Source organism: Parasteatoda tepidariorum, chromosome 10, assembly GCF_982258835.1.
Source record: "Parasteatoda tepidariorum strain Cologne lab strain chromosome 10, Ptep-v5.0, whole genome shotgun sequence".
Lineage (NCBI taxonomy): Eukaryota > Metazoa > Arthropoda > Arachnida > Araneae > Theridiidae > Parasteatoda > Parasteatoda tepidariorum.
In genome coordinates, this window is record NC_141764.1 from 96392112 (window position 1) to 96418106 (window position 25995).

General features: G+C 32.1%; 2 protein-coding genes across 4 annotated transcripts; both read right to left on the reverse strand.

Moving 5' to 3' along the window:
- Positions 1–419: 419 nt before the first annotated feature.
- Positions 420–11478, reverse strand: LOC107448088 (uncharacterized). 2 transcript variants are annotated; one of them, XM_071184316.2, is made up of 3 exons: positions 11095–11478; positions 5291–6054; positions 420–1060 (listed from the first exon to the last, which is right to left on the reverse strand). In XM_071184316.2, exons 1-2 carry the CDS (start codon positions 11107–11109, stop codon positions 5308–5310), a joined length of 762 nt encoding a protein of 253 aa, XP_071040417.2. In that variant the 5' UTR covers positions 11110–11478; the 3' UTR covers positions 420–1060; positions 5291–5307. The 2 variants fall into 2 exon arrangements, with proteins under 2 accessions (XP_071040417.2, XP_015918665.3); XM_016063179.4 differs by having other exon boundaries at positions 423–1182; positions 11095–11477.
- A 1786-nt stretch (positions 11479–13264) lies between these two features.
- On the reverse strand, positions 13265–19196 carry LOC107448098 (uncharacterized). Of its 2 annotated transcripts, none has more exons than XM_016063192.4 (2): positions 19057–19196; positions 13265–15833 (listed from the first exon to the last, which is right to left on the reverse strand). In XM_016063192.4, exon 2 carries the CDS (start codon positions 15811–15813, stop codon positions 13372–13374), a length of 2442 nt encoding a protein of 813 aa, XP_015918678.3. In that variant the 5' UTR covers positions 15814–15833; positions 19057–19196; the 3' UTR covers positions 13265–13371. The 2 variants fall into 2 exon arrangements, with proteins under 2 accessions (XP_015918678.3, XP_015918679.3); XM_016063193.4 differs by having other exon boundaries at positions 19053–19153.
- Positions 19197–25995: the final 6799 nt, after the last annotated feature.

Below are 25995 nucleotides of genomic sequence, written 5' to 3' on the forward strand. Positions count from 1 at the left end.
GAAAAACATAGGGCGCATGAAATACATAACAGTAATGTTATATTAGTGTGTGTATGTGTGCTCTTGAAAATATGTGTATGGTATATCTGTAATTGTATCTGAATGTGGATGTGGAATATGTTTGTGTATATGCATATGTATGTGGATGTATATGTGGCTGTGCATGTGTATGAGTAAAAAAATGTGTAGATATACTGTTATGTATTTCATGCGCCCCACGTTTTTCGTTTTTCAATTTTTTTTTTAATTATTATTCTCCACTACGAAAACGTGGTTTTTAAAAATATTATTTTTTACTTTGAATTTTTTTATTTTAAATTATAATTTTTTTATTTTATATTTTTTAAAAGTTATTACTTTTCAATTATTATTCTTCACTACAAAAAACGTGGTTTTTAAAAATGTATATTTTTATTTAGATTATTTTTCTTAGTCAAGAGTAGTCAAGACTACTACAAGACCACTACTAAAATAATACAACTTTCATTTTAAATTAGGGATACAAAAATCTTTATAGATAAACAATACCTTTACGACTTTCATTAGTTTTATGCTGATGACAACCAAAACAATCTGGAAATGAATGAGGAAAAACTGGATTCTACCACGTGATTTTTCAGCCAATAAAAATACTCCGACAATAAAAATCTTTTCACCTGACATGTAATACTAATTTGAAATAATGGAATCGACAACAAAAGACAATCTCGAAAATAATTTTTTTTTTAAATTTTTATTTTATTTTACTTTGTATGTCTTTTTTCTCTTCATTTTCATGCATTGTCATCCGATTCTGAACTATGTGCCAAATTTGAAGTTTGTAGCTAGTCGGGAAGTTAGTTTAAAATCAATTACAAAAATCCACCCGGACAGACATACACGAAGGCAAGTTTATATAAACGTGGTAATAATAATAATAACAATAAAAATGGTAATAATTAGAAAAAAAGACACCTTTATTTCATTCTCAAAAGGCAAGTGAAATAGATAGGTTGATAAACGTTAGCTGTGATTCTTGTTTCTAATTCAGTTTCTTTTCTCCAATAACATTTTGCTGCTTCTGGCAAAAAGAAGAGAAAGAAAAATCAGATATCATCATCAGGTAATGAGCTGAAAATCAGAAGAAACCACGAAAAAAACATTTCAAAATAGAATCAGGAGAAAAAGGAACCACTTGTAATCCTGAAAAAGAAAAAAAAATCTTTTTAATACCATAAATGAGTAATATTAATTAGCTAAAATGAGTAATACTAATGAGTACTATTAATTAGCTTGGGCATAAATAATATTTATGCTATCCGTTGAGTAATGGTTTAAATCTGAGCCATGGAGTCAGTAGCTGAAATGATCGACTCCGGAGTCTTATGAGAGCTTGACCTCAACTTAAATTCTATTTAAAGATTCACCAAAACCCACAAGTTATAAATTTTATTGCTAAGGAAATGTTAATTTTAAATGATATATTTCCGTTTTTATGTATGCGATTGCAACTGAAGTTTTTATTTTATTTAAAATCAGCATGTTACTTTATATTATAACAGTCGAAGAAATAAATTTTTCAAAACATATTGGTATAAAATATTGAAATTGAATAAAACCATCTTAAGAAAAAGAGCTTGTTACCAATATCTCGCGCACATTTATAAATATCTCATTACAAGAAGATGCCTAGGGCGAGTATTCATAAACTAGGAAACTATTAAAAATCATGAATATTAAGTTAATTTATGAAATTCTTTAATTAACTTAATAAGTTTGTAATTAAATTTGTGAAGTTTATGAATGAAAAAAAAAATAACTTTCAATAATTCACTTATTAACAGTAATTCTTTTAAGAATTTTATGTGTTCTGTTTCAGTAGTAATATTAAAGATAGGCTCAAAACTGTTCAATAGATATAAATTAAATATGTGCTAAGTTAAAATTTCAATTATTATCATAATACTCATTTAAATTGAACAGAATGAATTGGAAGGCCCATGAGATGCGAATGAGTGATGACAGTACAATACAAAAGATACTGCTTTTTAGACCCACTGGAACAAGAAAGTGGGGAATGCCGTGGTTGAGATGGCCTGACTCAGTGGAGTCTGATTTTCTTGCAATTAATGTAAAGAATTGGAGATCAAGGATAAATCGGAAGTCGGGCTAATGTTTCCGACTACAGCAAATTTTTCTCCCTAACCCTGGTATGCATGAAGTGTTAAATCCACAATTGTATATGAAACATAAGTTTTGAGCACAAAGATTTAGTCATATCTCTCATTGATAGCACATAAAATAGTTTACTTATGAAATTATATTAGAATAAGTATGAGAAGTGTGCGAGTTCGTATTTTTTTGATTGTGCAACGACAAAAAGCTGAGTTTTAAATCTATACACCTAGGTTAATATTTGACAACTTTGGTTATAAACAAGGAAACAGGCTTGAAATAGAAACTAAATCAAGTTAATACCTGCCTGAAAAATTCTTGACTTACATTCAAGTAAAAAAGAAAATATTTAAAAAGGAGCTAATTAAAAAAAATTATTTCTGTCTTGAATCTGCTTACTTTTTTTTTAATGTAGCGAAATGCTTCCTAATCAAGTTTTAAGCATTTAACTGTACAACAAACTTAATTGGCAATACCGTTCCTAAAGAAACGCAATCTTCTTTGCTCTAGACACTATAACAAACGTCTTCATAAATAAAGTTTGAAGTAAAAATTTTTTTTAAAAAAAGGCCGCAATTAGGCCCGCGGGATATTACTGAATTTATGTGGCTTATCAAGGATTATATACTTAGGAAACAGAAAAGGTGACTCAAAGTTACATAATTTCCTCACACTCCACGCTTTTCTCCTCTTCGTTACCATGGTATCCGCAAATCTTACTTTTCTCACTTCTTACTGAAACGTACTGCCCCGGGGGAAAAGGAAGATTTTCCGTAGCCATCGTGATGAAGAAGAGAAAAGTGTATTGATTGGGAAAATTGTATAACCCTGAGATGCTTTATTAGAAAAATCAACGTAAGCGACAAAAAATTCAAAATCAAGATTTTTGTATATTTGGATTTTTTTTTTATATGATAAAGTTATCTTTTAAAAAAAATTTCAGAGATAAATTTTCTTACGTCAGTTTTTTAAAAGTTTATTTAAGCATTCATAGTATTAGCAATTGGAAGAAAATTGTTGTCAAGCCAATTATCTCGATATCGTTGTATTTCAATTGCACAACAGACTAATCGTTCGACTAAATTAAAATTATTCATTCTACTAAAAAAAAAATTTTTCAAAAATAACTTTTTTTTTATGAGTTTTCTAAACTTCTACTTTAGCGTTGATAGCATTAACAGGAGAAAAAAAATAATTTCCAAGCCGTTTGTCTCGAAATCTAATTTTTTTCAATTGCTCGTCAGTATAGCTGAAATCTAACCAAATTAGAAGTGATATATTTACAAAATTCAAACGTTTCACATACAAACTTTTAAATAGTAATCGCAAGGCATCTGATCATCTTTATTTAATTACCTCAATAAATTCATATCTTAATTGATAGAACATTAGAGGTATAGGGAAAAATTAGAAAATGTTGATAGTGGCCAGTTGTATCCGTTTTAATAATGGACATTTTTACCAAAAATGAAAATTTTAACTGATAATTTCTAAAATGAATAAAAGCTTCAAGAAACAAGAGCGAAGTTAAGTAATTTTCACAATATTATAAAGTATTCATAGTAATTATTTTATTTCATAACCGTCGTTGAACAGCCGACCCAATTTTGGGTTTACGACTACTATTGTTCAACTCCGTAGCCCTGTAATTTTGAACACAATCCAGAAGACAAGAGAAATCCTGGATCAAGTATTGGAAGAAATTTGTTTTCGTGGAGGGCTTTTTGATGGAACTAACCAGCATTTGCGTTACATGGAGAGGAAAACCACGAAAGTCTCCCACGGGTAGAGTGATGGCATGGGGAGTCTAATCCCTGATCTGTGTACCAAAGATTTTCAATGAGTACGAACCATATTTCAGGTCAGCACTGTTGTCGGAACGAGCTGGGTGTGGAATTCGTATCGACCAGCCATCGCTCGCTTTCGAACCCGGTTCACTTCATTGGAAAGCGAACGCTCTATCCTCTTGAGCCACCACGGCTCTATAGTAATTATTCAAACAAAATAAAATGCACATAAAAAATAAAATCGACGAAAAAAGTGGCGATCGGTAAGCGACTGGCAGACAATTTTTTAATCACCACTTGTTACATTTTGTCTCTGTTCTGAGGTCGTTAGCGACTATTAATCTTGCCCTATAGTAATCTATGTGGGCAGAACATTAATTTATTTATTACCTACATATTAATTTTTAATCGAAAATGTTTATTAAGCAATATTCGAATGCAGGGTGCGTAGCGTTTTTAAAAAGTGCTTAAAGGTGCTTATTTTCGATTTTCATTTTTTAATAGCTCTCAAAGGTGCTTTTCTCATTGGGTGTTTTTAAAAAGTGCTTAACTTTCCCTTCTTCAAAATGAGAATTTTCGTTTACTATGTTGATTTTCGCTTCGAACTATGCAAAAAGACACAGTTCACATTGTTTTATTCAACGTTTTCATAATTAATTCAACTCCAATCTATTTCGGCGTATAGTCTGCCCGTAGCGTATGAAAACGCCATTCGTTTTACATGATTCAAAATTTCATGATTTTTCACAATTGTCAAAAACAATGCCAAAAGGTTTATTGTTTTTGACATGACGGTTAAAACAAGATAAAACCGTCGATTGTCAAAAACTTTCCAACCCTGCCTAATTATGATATTTTTTAAAGTGCTTAAAAATATTTTTTGAGTGCTTGAAAAGTGCTTATTTTTTGTTGAATAATTTGGCTACGCACCCTGGAATGGTATAATGCTGAATATAGCTAATTATCATAAGTTCATTAATCATATTCACGAAGATCTTTTATCCTGCTATCCTAGATAGAATTATTATAAAAAGGATCAGAGTTTGTCAAAACAAACAATAATTTTCCAAAAACTTACAGGAAAAAGTTGAATGCTGGCAAATACTTCTCATGTTTTTAATAAGTTATCGTTATCGTATTATCGTATTTACAGTTGACATATTAAAATAAATGCTGTATGGACCAAGCTCTTGGGGTATGCCAGTTTCAGAAAAATAAAAAAAATATTGTTTGTTCTTAATTTGATCATTCCAAATATTTTGTAATTTTTCTAAGCTTTTTCTAAAATTACGAAAATGTTTATTTTGTATTTTATGATAATTAAAAATAGAGATAATAAGGATACTCACTCTTATTAATTATCTCTTTAAACAGTTACAGAGGTATAGACACCTGGATAAGCCCATCCATAACCTCCATATCCAAGACTATAACCTAAACCAAGACCTGCACCGTATCCGCCATACTTCAATCCATAAGCAGGGCCGTATTTAAGTCCATCATACTTCAATCCATAAGCAGGGCCATATTTAAGTCCATCGTACTTCAATCCATAAGCAGGGCCGTATTTAAGTTCATCATGCTTCAATCCATAAGCAGGACCGTATTTCAGTCCATCATACTTCATGCCATACAATGGGGCGTACTTAACACCATCATATTTCAAATCATAAGCAGGACCGTACTTGAGACCATCATACTTCAATTCATAAGCAGGACCATATTTAAGACCATCATACTTCAAACCATACAATGGGTCATACTTCACGCCATACTTCAAATCATAAGCAGGGCCGTACTTGAGACCATCATACTTCAAATAAGCAGGTCCGTATTTGAGACCATCATACTTCAAGCCATACGCAGGGCCGTACTTTAGACCATCGAACTTCACATCATAATCAGGACCGTACTTCAGACCATCATACATCAAATCATAAGCAGGTCCGTATTTAAGATCATCATCATATTTAAGTCCATAAGACCCGGGTGCTTCAACTTTATCAAAATAACGAGAGCTTACTCCATCTCCATGTTTCGATTTGTGGGAAATTATTGCTTTCTGTTTGGAGACGACATCAGCTGCAGAAACGGTAACCAAGATGAAAAGAATCTAGAAAAAACGGAATAAATTATATATTTCGTTTTTTTTTTTTGTGAGAATAAAATTGCTTTTTAAACTCAGCTAAATAATGAAATGAAATTAAAAAAAAGTGATAAATGAAGAGCTTTAACCGATTTTAATAACTTAATCTTCATAGTTCATTTTTTTATAAAACTCCAGAGTTTATTATTTAATGAATCAAAAACTAGAATCAGTAGCAATAAAAAAGCTACTTTCAGCAGAAACTACACTAGCAGTATTTATGCTGTTAAATGTTAAGGTAAATCGATTAAAATCAAAAGAAATTATCAATGTCTACAAATATGAGAAATACTTTTCTGAGATAAGAGCCATTTAAAATTTTCCAAATCTTATTTAATCTATACGTGCATACACAATCACAATATTCGATGAATTAAGTATTTATTTCCCTTAATTGTTTTAACGTTTGATAAAGTAAAAGCGCTTAACGATAGGGCAGAGAGTACGAACCTTTCGCGATTAGTGTGCCAATTAAATTACGAATTACTGTTTTTAGTGACCAATGCACTACTCGTTATTATATTTTCTGAAACTAATCTGTAAGCTTTCAGTATTCTTTAAAACTAATCATTGAATTATATTGTGCCACTATATTTCCTGTTTCGTTCCTAACTTGCTTTAAATCTGACGGTTTCTTACTTATAATCGATTATATAGAATACATTGATGAAAGCAACTGTGTACAACAATGTGCAGTTATACTATAAAACAAATTGTTTCCTTATTTTTAATTTTGTTTGAGTTTTCTCTTTACAAGTCACCGTTGTCACAAACTTCTAAAACTGGCCTCCTAATAAATAGTCTCTTAAAGAAAAAAGAAACAGTCTCCTTTTCGATATAAACTATGACATGGTTGAGAGGGATGGGGCTAGTTACCTTAGTGTCTGGAAAATGACATAATGACACGCAAAATCATACTTGTTTCTAAATCCGTCTTTGATAACTGTTAATATTGGAGGATTTTATTTTATCACCGTTTTTGAACAGTCACCCATCCATTGGGGTTTACGAATGCAAATATTTAACTCCGTAGCCTTGTAACTTACAATACAGAAGACAAGAGAACCTAGGAGAACTCTATGGGAGAAACTTGCCTTCATGGAGACTTTTTATGGAACTTCGTATCGACCAGCCATCACTGGGATTCGTACCCAGTTCACCTCATTGGGAGGCGGTCCCGCAGTGGACTGATCGTTAAGACACGGTTCTCAGCAGATCACCGAAGTCAAGCATCACTGGCTGCGGTCAGTATGCGGGGGGATGACCACTTGGATTAGTCTGCATAGGGACCGAGGGTGTCCTCGTTAAACTGTTCTACCGTAAAGTGCTCGACTTCGCGTGCAGGTCGTCGGGCTATTGAAGCGGGGGTGCCATCCCCTTTGCAGAGGATCAAAATTGTGATGGCATGTCTTCGGATTCATCCTCAAGGATGTTTGCCAGAATGTCGCCAATAGCCAAATTGTGCGACGTAAATGAACTCATTGGGAGGCGAACTCTCTATCCCTTGAGTCATCACGACTCTGATATTGGAGGATTGTTCATTTTAATGTCGCTTTCATGGAATGAAATTGAATAAAATTTCTTGGCTATTTGCGTCCCACTGAAAAACATGCCACGTGCTGCTTAGTGGCACACATGGCTGGCATAAGTTCGCCATTTCTGCGATAGGGTGTTAAGAAATTGAATTTTTAATTTTACACACAGTAATGTCTACCGTTGTGTATATGAAAGCCTGATTTAATGAAAAGTTCAACTCTACTTTTTTTTTAAAAAGAAAAAAGTTTAAATAAGGAAATACGATAAAATATCAAATCAAAGAATCTAACAAAGCAAATAATTAAATTAGAATGCTATCAAAATATTTGTGTGAGGCTCTTATTTAGAGATCTCTTTTTGACGTTACCACCTTATGTTATAATCAAAGTGCACTGAGGACGATGCTATCTATGATTTACTTCTAGAGTTGAAAGTTAAATTTTTAAAAAAAAGTTAATTTAGAAAAAAAAGTATCGCAAACAAATAAACCTCTTCACATCTTTCAAAGCTAACTAATTTTTGTGATATATTGAATAAATAAATTGAAAATTAATGAATATATAATGAGTATCCATAAATAATGAATATCAATAAATTGAAAAGAACGAGTTAAAGTCTTTAATTAAATGCAAACTTAAACAAAAAAACATAATTTTCTACTTGTATAAAATACCTTTATCATTCATAATTGGTGAATTTATTTTTACGCATAATTATGTCAGTTGAGATCATTTTTATCGACGTTAAATTTTATTCATGGATGCGTCTTTTCATGACGACAACAGAAATGGCATTTCCGCACCCACAAAATGACACTGACAAAAAATAAAATCGTTTGTGAAGAATCATGTACCTTCGATAACAATTTTGAAGTCAGTGGACGTTACCTGCAAGAACGACCAACCTCCATTAACGACCATTTTACAGTGGAACAGAGAGTGGTCACTCCCGAGAGGTTTCACTGTATTATCTTTCTAATGCTAATGCTATAAACGTCAATATAGAATGTCCAAAAAAGAGAAAGAAAAAAAAAACTGATAAAACAAAATTCTTATCAGTTATCCCTTCTTGAGTTAGTTTTGGCTCCATTTGTACATTCATCATGCATATAATAGTCTGCAGCATTGTTTTTCATAAGGTGTTCCGAGAATTTTTTTTCTTGTCAACAATGATTATATTTTTACAATCTATAATTTTTTCAATATTTGTTTCATATGGCTTAGTTGGGAAATCAATCCATGTAAATTTGACAGTTCACTGCATCACAAGGGAACAGAAAATAGAACAACGGAACAATAAAAGTTTAACAATTTAGATGAAATGAACAATAAACATTAGAATCAATATACAGTTGAAACAATAAATTGAAAAGAACAAATTAAAGTCTTTAACTAGGAATAATTCATGTAAGTTTTTGCCTCCCAATATCATTTGGCGCATTCCTAGGAGTCTTTATTTAGTCCCCTGCACAGTAAGAGATGATTTATTCAATATTTTGGTTGTTTGTATTAAATCATTTGTGTAAAAAAAACCAATGGGAAAAAAGTAGCAAAAGTTAAAAAGAATTTTTTTTTCAATTACAATTTCTTGAAAAATATATAGTATATTTATGTATTGTATTTATATTATATAAAATATATTGATATATACATTATGTAAAAACATAATAAACTTTTTATAATGCTGCAGTATCGTCAAAAGAAGCTCAATCATTTAAGATTCAGGACTTAAAAAAATTGGGAACCACTAATGTATGGGTTAGGTAAAATGCATTTAAGGAGAATTGTTTGCAAAATAAATACTTTATTTTGCGAACATAAATACAAGCTTAGAGATATTGAAATATTATAACTTTGAATTAAAGTATTATATTTATGTATTATTATAATTATGAAATAATATAATTATCATTTTAATTATATTGCTACCATTATTAGTATCTTTAAAAATTTCTCATGGATTGGAGTTCAATTCTGTGAAAAATTGACAGAGATGAATGGAATTTAATATGAGAGACTGTTGAATAATGACCGAATAATAAATACCATTGAACCAAACTTTGAATTAAAATATTATAATTATGTAATATTATAATTATGAAATAGTATAATTATCATTTTCCTTATTATGCCTCCATTATTAGTATTTTCAAGAAACTTAGGAAATTTGTCATAGATTAAATTCTTTGAGAAATTGAAAGAGATTGCGTGAAAACCGTGATTTATGAAAATACAGTCGGACTTCTATTTAACGAAATCGTTAAATCCTGATAATTAAGTTCGTAATATGGAAAATTCGTTAAATAGAAAATCACTTTTGGAAGTACTTAAACAACGCAAAACAGGTTTTAAATTCCTAAACACTAGACATAATTAAAATAGCAATTGATACACCTTTATCTTGTAAACTAGTATCTACCATTTATTTGATAAATCTTAACCATAAAAGAAATCTGGATGGAAAGCAAGAATAGAGAAAAAGATTATCTAGTGTTACACTATCAAGCTACATACATTTTCAACGAAACAAAAAAGAAGCTAAATGTATGTATAAAATTATAGCTGTATTTATTTTAAAAGTCATTTTAAGCATTCATTACCGCATGCGTTCTTAAGTTTAATTGCTAATAAAATCCGTTAATTTTGTCTAGTTTTTCGTTTGAAATGCAAACAAAAAACGAAAGGCTATCGTTCTCTCAAAGTCAAGTGGCTTCGAAAATTAATTCAAAGTCATTTCACCCATAAAATGCGTTAACAAGTTTGAAATATTTTGGGAACAAAGAAAAGTTCGTTAAATAGAAAATTCACTTCGCTATTCGGAAGTTATTTTAAGAAGAAATTTCCAAAATGTTCATGGATCCTCGAAAAAATTCGCAAAATGGAAGTTCGTTATATGGAAGTCATACTATATATGTAATAAGCTGTCCTTCTCAATATGATCTTTTTTACTTCGAAAGATATTACTTAACTTTAAAATTTCAATTGAGGTACAATGCTTAAGTTCAATTTATAGTTTAGAACCGTGGTTGCTCAGGGGATAGAATGCTCGCTTCCCAAAGAGGTTACCAAGGTTCGAATCAGAGCGATGGTCGGTCGATATGAATTCTGCACTCGGTTCGCACCGACCACAGTGCTGACGTAAAATATCCTCAGTGGTAGACGGATCATTGGTTAGAGTCCCGTTGCCATCAACCGTGTGAGGTTTCCATGGTTTTTCTCTACGTGAAACGCAAATTCGGGTTAGTTTCATCAAAAAGCCCTCCACGAATGTTAATTTCTCCCAATACTTGATCCGGGAGTTCCCTTGTCTTCTGGATTGGGTTCGAAATTACAAGGCTACGAAATTAAACACTGGGTAGTTTAAACTCAAAATTGGGTCGGCGGTACAACACAATTATAGATTAAAATAAAATTCATAGCTTACATTACATATTTTAAAGAGGAAATAAAAAATACGCATGAAATTACTTACCACTGATTTCATCATTTTGCTAAGATAACTTTCTTTGCACTTCGTGAAAGCAAATGATGTAAGAAACTTGATTCGTTCGTTTTAATTTCTAATATTTATAAGCGCAAAATTTACGGTTGAATTAAGCTGTTCTTCCAGATGAAAAATGTCTTATTTGTTTTAAAATAAGATAACCTTCCGAGTATTTTTCCAATGCAAAGATTTTCCTCGCTTCATTAATTACTAGGAAAATGTTTAAAGATTATATCAGTTACTAAATAATGTTATAATTTACATTAAAATATAAATGACTTTAAACTTGGTTCATTACTTAAATACAGTATTTTCTTACATTAATTGGAAAACTTCGAATTATAATTAATACAGCCCACTATTTCCAGGAAAATGCAGACGGCTATCTCACGGTTTTTAGTGGCCATACGAAAACCCTTACCTTTCAACAGAGGGGGGGGGGGGGCTCTTTCCAAAGTGTCATTGTGCTATGAGGCTGACCAGGTCTCCCCCAACAATATTCTCTAATGCTTAGTGTTATTTCTTTTAACATGAGACACAAAACACATATTAACGCAGTGGACTGTTATTTTATTTGCACATTGAATTCACACACTTGCCTCTTTCGAGGTTGGTAATACACACACTAGTTCTCGTTTCTTACACAGAGGGCGTTGCTCGCATACAAAACTGAACACTTAGGTTATACTATTCCCGAGATTTTAAGGGATTCGTTTTTGTTTCTATTGCTTTTTAGAGATTTTTGGTTTTTCGGAGATGGTGTAGGTAAGAAACAACAACAGAAAACTTACAACTTGGTAAAAACACAGATGTATAGTAAAGAAAATAATGTATCGCTGTATAACATGTAAACATAATTGTTAAAAACCGATTCTCGTTGCGAGCAGCACTTTATTGGGTTTTTAGAAAGTAAGATGCTGTGTTTTAAAAATACAGATTTCTTAGGTTGTCGAGAGCTAAAAACTATTTTAGAGGTAAGAAACACAATTAACTCTTATTTAATGGTATTTACATGTAATATATTTTTTAATTCTTTCTTAATGGGATATCTGCAAGTGACGTAGTGTGGGTATTTCGATCCTGATTGGTTGTTGAAACGTGGCATTTGTTTACGTCAGCAAATGTTCTTTTCCTTCTATTTTGAGTAAGTCAAGTATCAATTTTCTTAAGTGACACATTCTGTATTCGTACACAAAGATTCTTTCACGAGGATTTCAATTCTTTCACTATATATTTCTTACTTAACACAATTTTAAGAGAAGAAATATAACTTTTTATATTTCTTACAGGTATGAAACTACGTAGAGCATAAACAAACAAATAATGCATCTGATATGATAGCGAATGAAAACGAAAATCATGAATGAAGCTAGGCTGGACTTGCGTTAATCAAGTTACTCGCGAGTTTAACTAATTTAGGCACTAATCGCTACATTTAAATATTTTTTTAACTGTCACCAAATTTTTTAAAAATAATTTTAATTCTTCTCAGCTTCAACTTAATAGAAAAACAATTGAAACTTTATAGAAAAACACTCAGATTAATATAGTATAAAAAATTAAAAGCTTTCATAATTAAAAATTTTCGTATATTATTAAATAATAAATCATTAAAAATTATTTTTGGATGAAATTATCTTTGGATAAACTAGTTTGATGAGTAGGTGCAATTATTTTTATATTACAGAATTAGTTTTAGAGATAAGACCTAAAACGCAAAAAGTGAATGTAACATTAAGAGGAATAAACTTCCAACCGTTCTCCTGATTAAACAATTAGGAACACAATTTCCAGATTGTAATTTGAGGGTCAAAAAAACCGAATTTGTAAAAAAATATTTTTATTCTGTGAAAGCTCGTTTTTGTGTCCGATTTCGTAACTTGATTAATAGTTATCCCAAATTAGTATATTTGAAGCCACCTCCATGAACCATTGAGATTGACACTACGTGAAAACCCGATCATTAGAATGAAAGTTATTCAGGGTGATATTTTTATTTTGTGCACTGTACATTAGAGAACCTTAAAAGAATTGTCAAATTTATCGTATTCATAAATTTCAGCAATATCTAGAATAGGATGAAATTACATTCAACGCGTTAAATAAAACTGTTTAATTCAAACTATTTATTAAAATTAAAGATATGCAATGGTAAAAATGAAAAACAAATCCTTAATTTTATTGACAAATTTAAAAGTACAAGGCCAATGAAAACATTGAAAACACTTGAAAACATTTCTCCTGAAACAGGAAAAACATAAAATTTCAATTATCTGACGATCGACTGGAGTCCTCATCTAGATAATAAATGAATAGAGAAAGAATTATTGTCAAAAAAATCACGCATGCTTGAACGAATTTCTCTGAAACATAGCGAATCAACCGCACTGGCCAGAATCTCCGAATGGTTGAGCCATCTACTTGATCTGTAACTGCCACTTCTTGAAAATTATCGGGATTAACATTGCCCTCACGGTGTTCATTCTCATCAGCATTCGCCACACCTTCGTCTTCATTCGCACCAGCATTGACCTCACCTTCATCTGCATTCGCACCAGCATGGACCTCACCTTCATCTGCATTCGCACCAGCATGGACCTCACCTTCATCTGCTTTCGCACCAGCATGGACCTCACCTTCATCTGCATTCGCACGAACCTCACCTTCACCTGCATTCGCATCAACACTGGCTTCTGATATGCTTTCTCCAGGGTTCGCAGTATCCTCCGATTTGCTTTCTAAAAGATCGGGGGTCTCACCAGATTTGCTTCCTAACAGGTCAGGAAGGGCGCGTGACTTGCGTTCTTCAATGTCAGCCGTGGCGCCTGATTTGCTTTCTACAGAGTTGGAAATAGTACCAAACGCACTCTCTCCAGGATCCCCAATGGAGCCTAATTTGATTTCTCCAGAATCGGTGGTGGTAACCAATTTGTTCTCTAAAGGGTCAGTAATAGCACTCGATTTACTTACTCCAGGGTAGACAGTTGCGTCTGATTTCTCTTCAGGGTCGGAAGTGGCGACTGATTTGCTCACACCTGGGTCATCAGAGGCGACTGATTTGCTTTCTGTAGGATCGGCATTGATACTAGATTCGCTCTCTCCAGGATCGGTAGTGGCGCCAGATTTGTTTTGTTCCAGGGTGGCCTTGATTCTTATTTTGTTTTCATCATGGTCTGCATTTTTGACCTCCTTGGGGTCAGCAGTGGCGTCTGTTTTGATCTCCTTGGGGTCAGCAGTGGCGTCTGTTTTGACCTCCTTGGGGTCAGCAGTGGCGTCTGTTTTGACCTCCTTGGGGTCAGCAGTGGCGTCTGTTTTGACCTCCTTGGGGTCAGCAGTGGCGTCTGTTTTGATCTCCTTGGGGTCAGCAGTGGCGTCTGTTTTGATCTCCTTGGGGTCAGCAGTGGCGTCTGTTTTGATCTCCTTGGGGTCAGCAGTGGCGTCTGTTTTGATCTCCTTGGGGTCAGCAGTGGCGTCTGTTTTGATCTCCTTGGGGTCAGCAGTGGCGTCTGTTTTGATCTCCTTGGGGTCAGCAGTGGCGTCTGTTTTGATCTCCTTGGGGTCAGCAGTGGCGTCTGTTTTGATCTCCTTGGGGTCAGCAGTGGCGTCTGTTTTGATCTCCTTGGGGTCAGCAGTGGCGTCTGTTTTGATCTCCTTGGGGTCAGCAGTGGCGTCTGTTTTGATCTCCTTGGGGTCAGCAGTGGCGTCTGTTTTGATCTCCTTGGGGTCAGCAGTGGCGTCTGTTTTGATCTCCTTGGGGTCAGCAGTGGCGTCTGTTTTGATCTCCTTGGGGTCAGCAGTGGCGTCTGTTTTGATCTCCTTGGGGTCAGCAGTGGCGTCTGTTTTGATCTCCTTGGGGTCAGCAGTGGCGTCTGTTTTGATCTCCTTGGGGTCAGCAGTGGCGTCTGTTTTGATCTCCTTGGGGTCAGCAGTGGCGTCTGTTTTGATCTCCTTGGGGTCAGCAGTGGCGTCTGTTTTGATCTCCTTGGGGTCAGCAGTGGCGTCTGTTTTGATCTCCTTGGGGTCAGCAGTGGCGTCTGTTTTGATCTCCTTGGGGTCAGCAGTGGCGTCTGTTTTGATCTCCTTGGGGTCAGCAGTGGCGTCTGTTTTGATCTCCTTGGGGTCAGCAGTGGCGTCTGTTTCGATCTCCTTGGGGTCAGCAGTGGCGTCTGTTTTGATCTCCTTGGGATCAGCAGTGGCGTCTGCTTTGATCTCCTTGGGGTCAGCAGTGGCGTCTGCTTTGATTTCTTTTGATTTTTTTGATTTCTTTGATCTCTTTCTTTTCACAGTAACTTTCGGTTCGCTTTCTGCAGGTTCGACATTGACGCTCGATTCTCTTTCTAAAGAACAGACAGTGACACTTGATTTACTTTCTATAGGGTCGGCAGTGGCGTCTGATTTACTCTCTCCAGGGTCAGCAGTGGCCCCCGATTTTTTCTTTCCAAGGTCGATCGTGGTGCCTGATTTGTTTCCGCCGGAGAGAGCGGTTTTGCCTGATTTGCTTTTTCCATAGTCTGTAGAATCACCCGATTTGCTTTCTCCAGGGTTCGCAGTGTTGCCCGATTCGCTTTCTCCAAGACTAATTTCTTTTTCCGCGGTTTCTTCGGGTATCATTTCGCGTTCCGATGGGGCAAAAGTTATTTTAATTACTGGTGGCTGAGAGCTTTCTACCAGTCCCTCTGACGAATAGCTTTCTTGACCCACATCCATGCCTCTGGTATGCCAAAATGCTACAAAGAGAATCGAATTAGCACGATTTTAAAGCAGATATAAGCAATTCTAAGAAACAAAAAATTCCACAACATTCGAATTATTAAAATCCATTAATTTCACTTCAAAAAATTTTAAGTGATTTTAAGATGTATTTTTAAACAGGGAAGTTTATTTTATCCTTGGCAGAGGTCAATTTATCTTCATGACAGAAAAGCTATTTTAAATTGCTTAGTATTGAAATGATTATTCATTATATATTAATTTGTCGTGGAAAATTTGTAAGTGAAATTTTATTTTCACAACAAAAATCTTTAATATTACACAAAATATTCTTAAGGCAATAGGTCTAAGCCAAGGTCAGTATGCTATTTGAGATATATCGGGCTATTAGTCATTTGGCAAAAATTAACAGGAAAATTCGGGCCTAATATCTTTGTAGTTCGATCACGTATTGGATTGATGGAATAAATTTCATTAAAAAAAAGAGTTGGGAGTAGATTGTAACATTTTAATTAAATCAAACAGTATTATAAACTAAGCTGACGAAAAAATAGGTAAAATTACTCAAGATTTCAGGATGCGCGTTTAAATGAAGGAATATACGTTGTATAATCTAAAATTTCTTATAAAAGTGTGTTAAACCTATAATTGAAAGTTGGAACAAAGCTGGATAGACACAGGGAAGAATTCTAACTTGCTTAAAGATTACAGATTTCATGACCACGAGACTCTCTCCGACTATGAACTAATATTAGCAAGATTAGTCCTTCATGGCGGAATGCTGAGGGAATTACTGGCAGACAACAACTAAATATCAATTATAAGCCATAAAATTATTTGGATTTAAGACTTAAGGAAAATTACTACCAAGTAGAATGTTGACAAAATTAAGGATGTCAAAATGCTGAATCCTTTTGTCAACGGGTCATGGAAGTATAAAAAGCTGGCCTTCCAATTGAGAATTGATAGGGTCAACTCCTGGTGGTCCCCTGGGCTGGAATTACTTAGATTAAAGGACAGAGCACATAAGATAATATACCAGAGATGTCTGGATCAGGATATTCGAAATAATCCTCTATCCTTAAGTTCCCTGCCACAAAATCATCTTCTCAACGTTTGCGGAGATTGTAAAGTTGTGCAATTTTGCCGATAGCGGCAATCTTTCAGAAAAAAAGCTCATTAAGCTATCTGAATTGCAAACAAATCCTTTATATTTTCCGAAATTTTAATACTATGTTAAACTGAACAATATTATCAGACTCTTTAAACTTAATTACAACTTAAACGAAAACGTGGTTCAATTTAGCGCAGTAGAGAAGAAAAAAAAACACTGGGTTAAAATTTTTTAAATCTTATTACGTTTTTTAAGTGCTAAAAGAAAATTTTAATGAACTTTCAATTGAAGATTAAAAATACTCTGCTTAAATTTTAGTTAACTCATATGGCGAGAATTAGAGTTTGACGTACAAGACCGATAATGTACAGAACGAAATATATATGATACATGAAGCGAAAAATTTATTTCATTTGTAGATTTTATTGCGGACTGCTAGCGTATACCAAATGCAATGACAAGCCTTAAGTGTAAAAGGTAGAGAACCTAATCAAATAGCTAATTTTCACTAAATTTTCAGTTGAATTATAAATAGCACTTTAAACCTTAACGCGAATCACTGTGCTGATCCTTGTTTTAAAAACTATCATACAAAGTCTAATATTTAATTTTTTTTCATTTGCCCGAGAAAACCAGAGATAGTGTGAAATATTTTCAAAATATGATTTGTAAATTAAATGTTTTTTTTACACATACAAAGTTTTTTTTAATTTCAGCATAAAACTTGTGTATTACGTCTTCTTTTAGTTCCTTCTATTTATTAATGAAATAAAAATAAGTTGATTTTTTGCATTCTTCAAAAAAACTGATTAGAGAAGCGGTTAAAAACGAAAGTCAAACTTTTACAAACGTTGCTGCCGGTAAAATGTTGAAAAATTTCAAATTAAGTGGTAAAAGATCACATTTTAAAATGACTAAATTTTTGTAAAAATTTAATGAAACTCATTAATAAAGTCATTTTTTTAAAAACTAAATCAATATAAAAGTGCAAACTTAAATTTTTCAAACTTCTCAATTTAAACCATTTGCTTGTAACAATTTAACTTTTTGGTATGCGTTATAGACACTGATTTTAAAACCATTGTCTGGAATCTTTAGTATAAAGAACGCTAATGCCCATACACTCCCAAAGATCGATAAATAAAATCAAATATTTTTAGTGATCAGCAGAAACAAACTTGCATTAGTTTTAAAAAGTATTTCTAAATATCTAATGTTTCCTACACTAATATGTTTAGTTATGAATTTTAAAATCATATTAAGAAGTCATAACATTCTACAATCAAAAATTTTTACATTTACAACATTGCAGAAAACAGTAAACAAATGCTAAAACTCATTAGATTTTATTTATTTTTTATTATGATTTCAGGAATACAAGATAATTTTTAATGTTTTAATGGTGACACTAGAATCAAGAGGTTATATATCTTTATAAACTTTATTAACGTAACTAAACTTTATTAGAAATAATTTTTTGTATAATCTATATTAAATTTAATAAACTAATGATTCAAATAAACTCACTAGCAAAATCAAACAAAACAACTTGTGTCGTTTCAATATTACATTGAAGAAAATTTCGTTATTAATTTTTTTATTAAAACTTGCATTGACATCTTACTTTTAAACTTCGCTAAATAAAGTAAAATTCATGAAACTTTACAAAAAGTTCGTAAAAATTCCTCAAAATCATAGTTTATTTTATTTTTAGAAATTCTTTAATTCAACTATAATAAAAAATACCAAAACAATGTTAATCATATTTGACAAGATTTGAGTTTGAATTTAGTTTGTCTTAAAATTGAAGATTTTAACATAAATTCATTAAAAGTCTTGACATACTGCTGCAATCCGATTTTAAATATTTAAAATATTTTTTGTTTACAAATTACAAACATTTACATAGTTTATTTTTTAACCATATATATACATATATATTAATAATTATACGTAGCAATTTGGCAATTAATTTTTGAAACAGTAAATTCGGTTAAATGAATTTTTTTCTAAACTTTCATCAAACTACTAATTAATTATTTCTAAATAGCATGAATTAAAATCAGTTTTATTTAATCCTTATCTCAAAAAAAATAAACTAACTAAAAGTATTATCACTTACTTACCTAAAGAAAGTCTAACAGCAGACCTGAAGTTACAGTAAAAGTACCGAAAAAGTCCGGTACGCCCTTTATATATACATTTATTTCACTTCAGTTCTAGTTCTTTCTTACTTGAAAATAGAGACGTTTTAGGAGTTTGGAGTAGCCGAGAGACTGAGATCATGATGTATGACACAAAAGGTCGTAGGTTCGTGGGCCAGAGTTATCGAAGATTCATATTCATTACAAATTGCTTTTTTGATACATTCCGCAGACTGTATCAAAAAAGGTTGCAGGTTCGTACCCCGAATTCAGTAGAGCTTCAAAGCTCTTAATTATAGCCTTATAACTTACTGTTTGCGTTGAAAAATATGGGTTTGAATTCTGGTTAATATCGAACTCTCTATTTTCATTTGTAATTACAATATTTTAGGCTTATCGCGCGAAACATTGTAAGTAAGTAAGTACTTTATTTACGATGCACTAGAGCTGCACAATGGGCTATTGGCGACGGTCTGGGAAACATCCTTGAGGATGAACCGAAAACATGCCATAGCAATTTCGATCCTCTGCAGAAGGGATGGCTCTCATGCTTTAGTAGCCAAAGGACCTAAGCGCGAAGTCGAGAACTTTGCGGTACAACAGTTTAACGACGACCGGTACCGCGCATCCTCGGTCCCTACGCAGGTTGATCAAAGCCGTCACCCACACGCTTACTGACAGCAGCCAGTGATACTTGACTATGGTGTTCTACTGAGAACTTTACGATTAGTCCACGGCGGGACCTAGAAATGTTAAGATTAAGTCTTGGTAAGTGAAAATCCGATCACTAGATCAAAAGTTATTTAGGTGTTCTGTTTTTATTTGCGCACTGTACGTGTGACTCAGAAATTGTTTTGATTACCAATTGGCTACTAAATTCGAAGTCTTCGAAGATGAGCACCAATGCCACACAATTATTGAATAAATTGGCAGTTTATTGTATTTAATTATGTTTAGGGCAAAATTAACATATAAAAAAATATTTAGGTTTGCACAGGGTGTCCAAAAAGGAGTGGAACCGGTCAAGTCCTGTTAAAATACAGAATCTTAATATACAATATCATTTAGTGTTAAATATTTTCCTAATCGGCATTCAATGATACCAAACTCGATTCCCACTTAACCCTTTTGGGTGAGGCTTATTGTAGATCTGTATTCTTCCTAAAAGAGAAAAAATAATAAATAAATAAGCAAAAATAAAATAATAATAATAATAGGCAGTTAGAACTTTTATTCACAGGCTTTTGCATTTTGGTTTTCTGATGGCGTCGTCATTGCAAAATGAAAATGTAGTGCAAAGTGTTTAAGAAAGAGATATCTCAAGAAATTTATGTCAGAAAATATAATAGTGCATTAGATAAAAAATAAATACGCTTTATATACTGATAAACTTATCTTGGGACACCAAACTTGATTCCCCATTCCCTATGAGCTTCATTCAATCTCAGGTTGTGGGGTAGGTGGCCGAGTTTGGTATCATTGCATCTTTTGAAATTATTTGACGTATGTAACGTTAGGTTTTTATTACGATGTGTTCGTTATTCTCGAGATAATTGCCCCTTTTCAAACTTTTTTGACACCCTGGATAGTGCGTGACAATGTTCCTAGCACATCATGGAATGAAAAAAAGAAAAATCACTCTTATATCTATTTTTATTGCACAAACGCTGCTTCCTAGTTCCGGTAATCCATTATGCATTCACTTTCGAAAAATCTAGATGTATGCAATTCTTAATACTGTTATTCTTCCGCAAATATTTTTCAACTCTATTCTCTGAAAATGTTGTGTTTACACTACACATTCTTTGCACCATAACTAAAAATAAAAATAAATAAATAAATTTTTAAAAAAAAAGCCAGTATTTTTCTCAACCTTTCTTTCACAGTTAGTTAGCATTTTTGCCCAAACTCACATAGGAACACAGCGGATATTAAAACATATGAAACATGATACAAATAAAATATATTTATTAAAAGATATAAACCTAATTTTAAAAAATATATATTTTATCATAGATATTTTATTGTTGCATATATTTTATTACAACTGGTTGATGTAAGTAAATATATATTTTATTTATAACAACCAGCCCATTAGCTCAGTTTGTTAGAGCATCATACTAAATTCGTAAAGGTGGTGGGTCTGATCGCTCTCATGGGTATTTGACAGTATTTGTTATTGTCCGCCTCTCAATAAGGTGACCCCGTTTCGAATCCCATTGGTGGCAGGTTGATGCGATTTATGCTCCCGCCGACCATAGTTACTGATTCATTAATGCAATATTTTTTTTCTTCTTCTTCTTAGGCACTACAGCCGGTTACCGGTAAAAACCATCTCAGTCAGCTTACCCCATCTAGATTTATTCGATGTTATATTTCTCCATCTAATAATTCCGAAGTCCTTCAACCATTTCTCTACCATATCCCATCATCTTGTTGTAGGTTTTCCTCTTTTTTCCTTTGGTGTCGTGAAGGTAATTTCTTAACTGGATTTTCAGGATCAACGAAGGTGTTTCCACTTTATCGTGGACTATCCTGAGAGATATGACGGTCGGAGCTCCTGATTGGGATACGCAAGCCAGACGCGTCAAACACCCTAAAGCAGGGATGGCGAACCAATGGCACGCGTGCCATTTATGGCACGCGACACAATATTTTGGGCACTCCACCGATCACAATTGTTGTTGCACTATGAATTTTTATTACACAAATGTTATTACGCTATGAAGCATATGTAACAATTAAATTAAAATTCACAAAAACAAACAAAAAAATAAACAATTATTAGTAAAAAATTAAAAAAACAATTAATAACAGTAAAAAACAAGCTAACAATAAATAACTAGTAAAAAAATCAACAGTCCTGCTTAAATTAACATCTTACAACCTAATGTAACTTTAAGTTGAATTGCGTGTATAACTGAGACATTGCAAAATGTTTATTTTTTTCAATGTAAATAAAGAGCTTTGTGTTGATAGTATTTAGTATTATTATTTTCCCAATAATCACGAAGTTAAAATTATTTGACGGCACGTCTATGATCTCATTATGCAATTTTTTAGAGAAAATGGCACGTTGGTGCATAAAGGTTCGCCACCCCTGCCCTAAAGGCTCGGGGTTGGGTGTGAGGTTAACAACCTCACCCCGTAAAAAAACTAATGTTCTGAAATCTCAAGAAGAAAAGACCAGATGCAATATTTTACTATTGACCTAAATAATTACTATCAATAAAGATTATTTTAGATATGCAGATTTATATAAGTTCATTTTCTCTGTAGTTATCACACGCAATGAAATACATCTGACCTCAAATTGAAGTTTATGATCAGTATGAAATTTACGAAGATGAGAAAATATTGTGAAAGGTGGGTAATTGTTTTGAAGACTTAAAAAAATATGAAAAAAAAAATAAAATAAGCATTTCTCATGGTTTTACACGTAACGGTTGGAAATGTAATAATATTGTTTGTAATTTAAGTATTAAGTTGATATAGTCTCAGTGAACTTTCTAGATATTAGGTTCATTTTCTTTGAAGTCTTACCTTAAAAAGTGTAGCAAGAATTTCTTCTGAAATTTTTAAAGATATTCTTGTAACATATTTCAAGATAAAGTTTCCGTAAAAGGAACACAACTGAAACGGAACACAACGGAAAATTAACTGAGACTAAATTCTTATTGTCACAAAAATTGTATTTCTTATTTCTGGCCGTCTAATGCTGTCACCGTATAAATGTACAACAAAAAGAATTTTTATGACCAGGCCATCTGAGAGTAAACCAAGAGGAAGACCCGAACTCAGATGGTTCGATTCCGTCGATAAGGACTTCCTCATACTGAACTGTAAAAACTGGAGAGCCTTTGCTGATAACAAATTCAGGATGGAAGAGAATCCTCGAGAAGGCCATGGCTCTCCCTGATCTGTCGCGCTAATGATGATGATCACTATCATTTTTTCGAGTATGATCACTATCACTTTTTCGAGTATAAACACAGAAAAGATGCTTTGTTTTTTTTAATGTTTTTAAAATTATTTTATTAAATAATCAATTACTTACAACAATGTATGAATGACGAATTTTCGTCAAACGGTTAAAAGTGAACTTTATCAAATAATCAGAAGTAATCAATATATATTTCTGACAGCAATATTTATTAAAATTGCAATAAAAAAAGTTTATAAATTTTTTTTCAAAAATTTATTAAAAAAATAACAATTTTAAACAAAATATCAAATTAGAGATTTAGCATTCGACTTCAATTTTTGAACTCCCCCCCCCCTTTGTTTTTGAAACTTGTTTTTTAAAAGCTCCCTACTTAAAAAAAATTTATAATAATTCCTATTAAAAATTATAAACTGTGTTTTATGATTTCCGTTAACATTACATAACTTTTTTTAAAAAAAATTAAATTACATTAAGATAAAAAAAGTAGTTCGCCATATCATTTGAAGAAATAAATAAATAAAAAGAACCCTTCAGAAAATTATTAAGATGAAATAAAAAAACAGTCTGCTATGCCGCGAAATTCACGGTTGCATAAATCTGTTCCAAAGAATTTCATCAGATAAATAAAACAATAAAATAAAAATTTCTGATTATAATATTCATCGAAACACGTTTAATCCCTTTAATAAGAATAAACACAGAAGTTTTTTCGCTCTGCTGGTGACGCGTCACATTTTCTTGTTAACTTCATTAATATTAGAACTTCAACGGTGTTAATTAACCGTTTGAATTAAATGGCAATTCATAATGTAACAGTTAATTTAGAACAGTTATAATTTAAAATTGTTTCCGAAATAGAATGTCGTTGATAAAAGGGTGTTACAAATTATTCGACGAAATATGATATCGATTTATTTCGAATCATAAACTTAGATATTTGAATATCAGATTTAAATTTAAGCGGGAGATATATCGATTCAAGTAGTTGATTCGATTGATATAATATTTTATTCATTTTTTCAATGTTTCAAACCAGTTGATTCTCTTAAATAACTTTATATATTATCTAACACCTTTATCCATTTTCACATTGATTCGAATCAACCAAGCCGATTAAAATAATACGTTGATTCGTTTAACTATTGATAATATTTTTGATTTGAATAATTAAACTCAGTTTTTTTTATTAATTGTTTTAGTCAAGTCCCATATAGTAACCCGTTTCTCTTTATTCTTATTAATGGCATTCAGGCAATTTTTTTACAGGATTTCTTTTTTAAACGTGTCATTAATGCAAAAATTGGTTTGTCGAAAAATACTACGAAATTCTGAAAAATTTTACAGAAATACGTAGGATTGTTAACTTTATTGTATACTTTATTTTACTGCAGTTTTTTTTATTTTTTTAAAACTGTCATTTTTAAAAAAATTAGTATGTGAAAAAATTCTACTTATTTCTGAAAATATTTATGAATGCAATTAAAAGATTTTTTTTACTTCAAAACTATTATGTAAATTAAAACGAATTTTTTTACAGAAATACGTAGGATTACTTTATTGTATGCTTTATTTTACTGTCAATTATTTTTTAAAGCTGTCATTTTTGCTTTTGTTAAAAAGCCCTACGTACCTTTTTTTATTTCAAAACTATAATGTATATTATAACTACATTTTTTTCAGAGATACGTAGGGTTTTATTTTATTCCATACTTAATTTTACTATCAATTTTTTAATTTTTTTTAAAGCTGACATTTTTGAAAAAATTAGTTTGTTAAAAAACCTATTTACATCTGAAAATGTTCGCATATGTAATTTAAAAAAATTTCATTTTTCATTTCAAACTATAATGCATATTAAAATTATATTTGTTTTAGAAATAGGTAGGATTATTTCAATTTATTGCCTATACCTTTTTTGTTATAAACAATACCTGGCACTTTATCATTTTTGTAAAAACTAGCAGGTCCAAAAAAGAAACATTTGAAGCTTTTTTTTTTATTCTAACATTGCTGGTTGTTTCAACAGTTCACCCTTCAAAAAGAATGGTGAACTGTAATTCAACATGATTTCCTTTATAAATTAAAGGCAATTATGGTGAATTATAAAAGTTTTTTTTTTATTTTAAATTAATTGATTGTTTCACAAAAAAAAATTCACAACATATGTTTATTTTTCACATTGTTGAAATGGTAAAACCCCTTAAGTTGTATTGAAAAAATGCAACTTTTGTCCCATTAAAGGTTACCGTATGTTTTAAATGTTAAAATATGTTTTTTCTCCGCAAAACATATTTTAAAAAAAGCTATAGTGAATTCTACTTGTTCATAAAAATAAAAAATAAAATGTTCTCTCTAAACATCAATAAAGGCTCACTCGTGTGTAGCCGATCTTCTATTCCCCAAAAAACCGGAAACATCATTTCCGGACTATTATGTTCCGGGTCATAAGAGGGATATATCGGATTTAGGAAAGACTTTAAATCAAAAACGTATTCACACAAAACGAAATATTTCTAGAATTACGAAAAAGAGATTCATAACTGTAACTGCGTTTCCTTTTTTTGTGTTGCACTCTCAATCGATTCATTTGTGTAAAAAATCATCGATAATCGTTAAGTGGGACATCAAAATAAAGAGTATGAGTTATGTAGTCAACAGGAATAAGGTCTTTTTTTTTAATGCATGTGACAGTGACATCAATATGGAAGTTGGCGTGATACAAAAAAACATTTCACGCAAAATACATACTGGGATGCTTTTTTTCTTTCTAGATCACACACTTGTTCAATAGTTTAGTCACTCGGCGAGTGAAATGTCACGGCGTTAAATACTGATTAGTAAAACGGAAACAAGAAGGTCACAGTCTACAACAGTCAAGACTTCAGCAATAGTTTTTTTGAACTTTTTATCTTTCAATATCGTGAGGATAGTCATATCTGGAGGGATGTGATCTTTCATATCATTTATATCCGTTT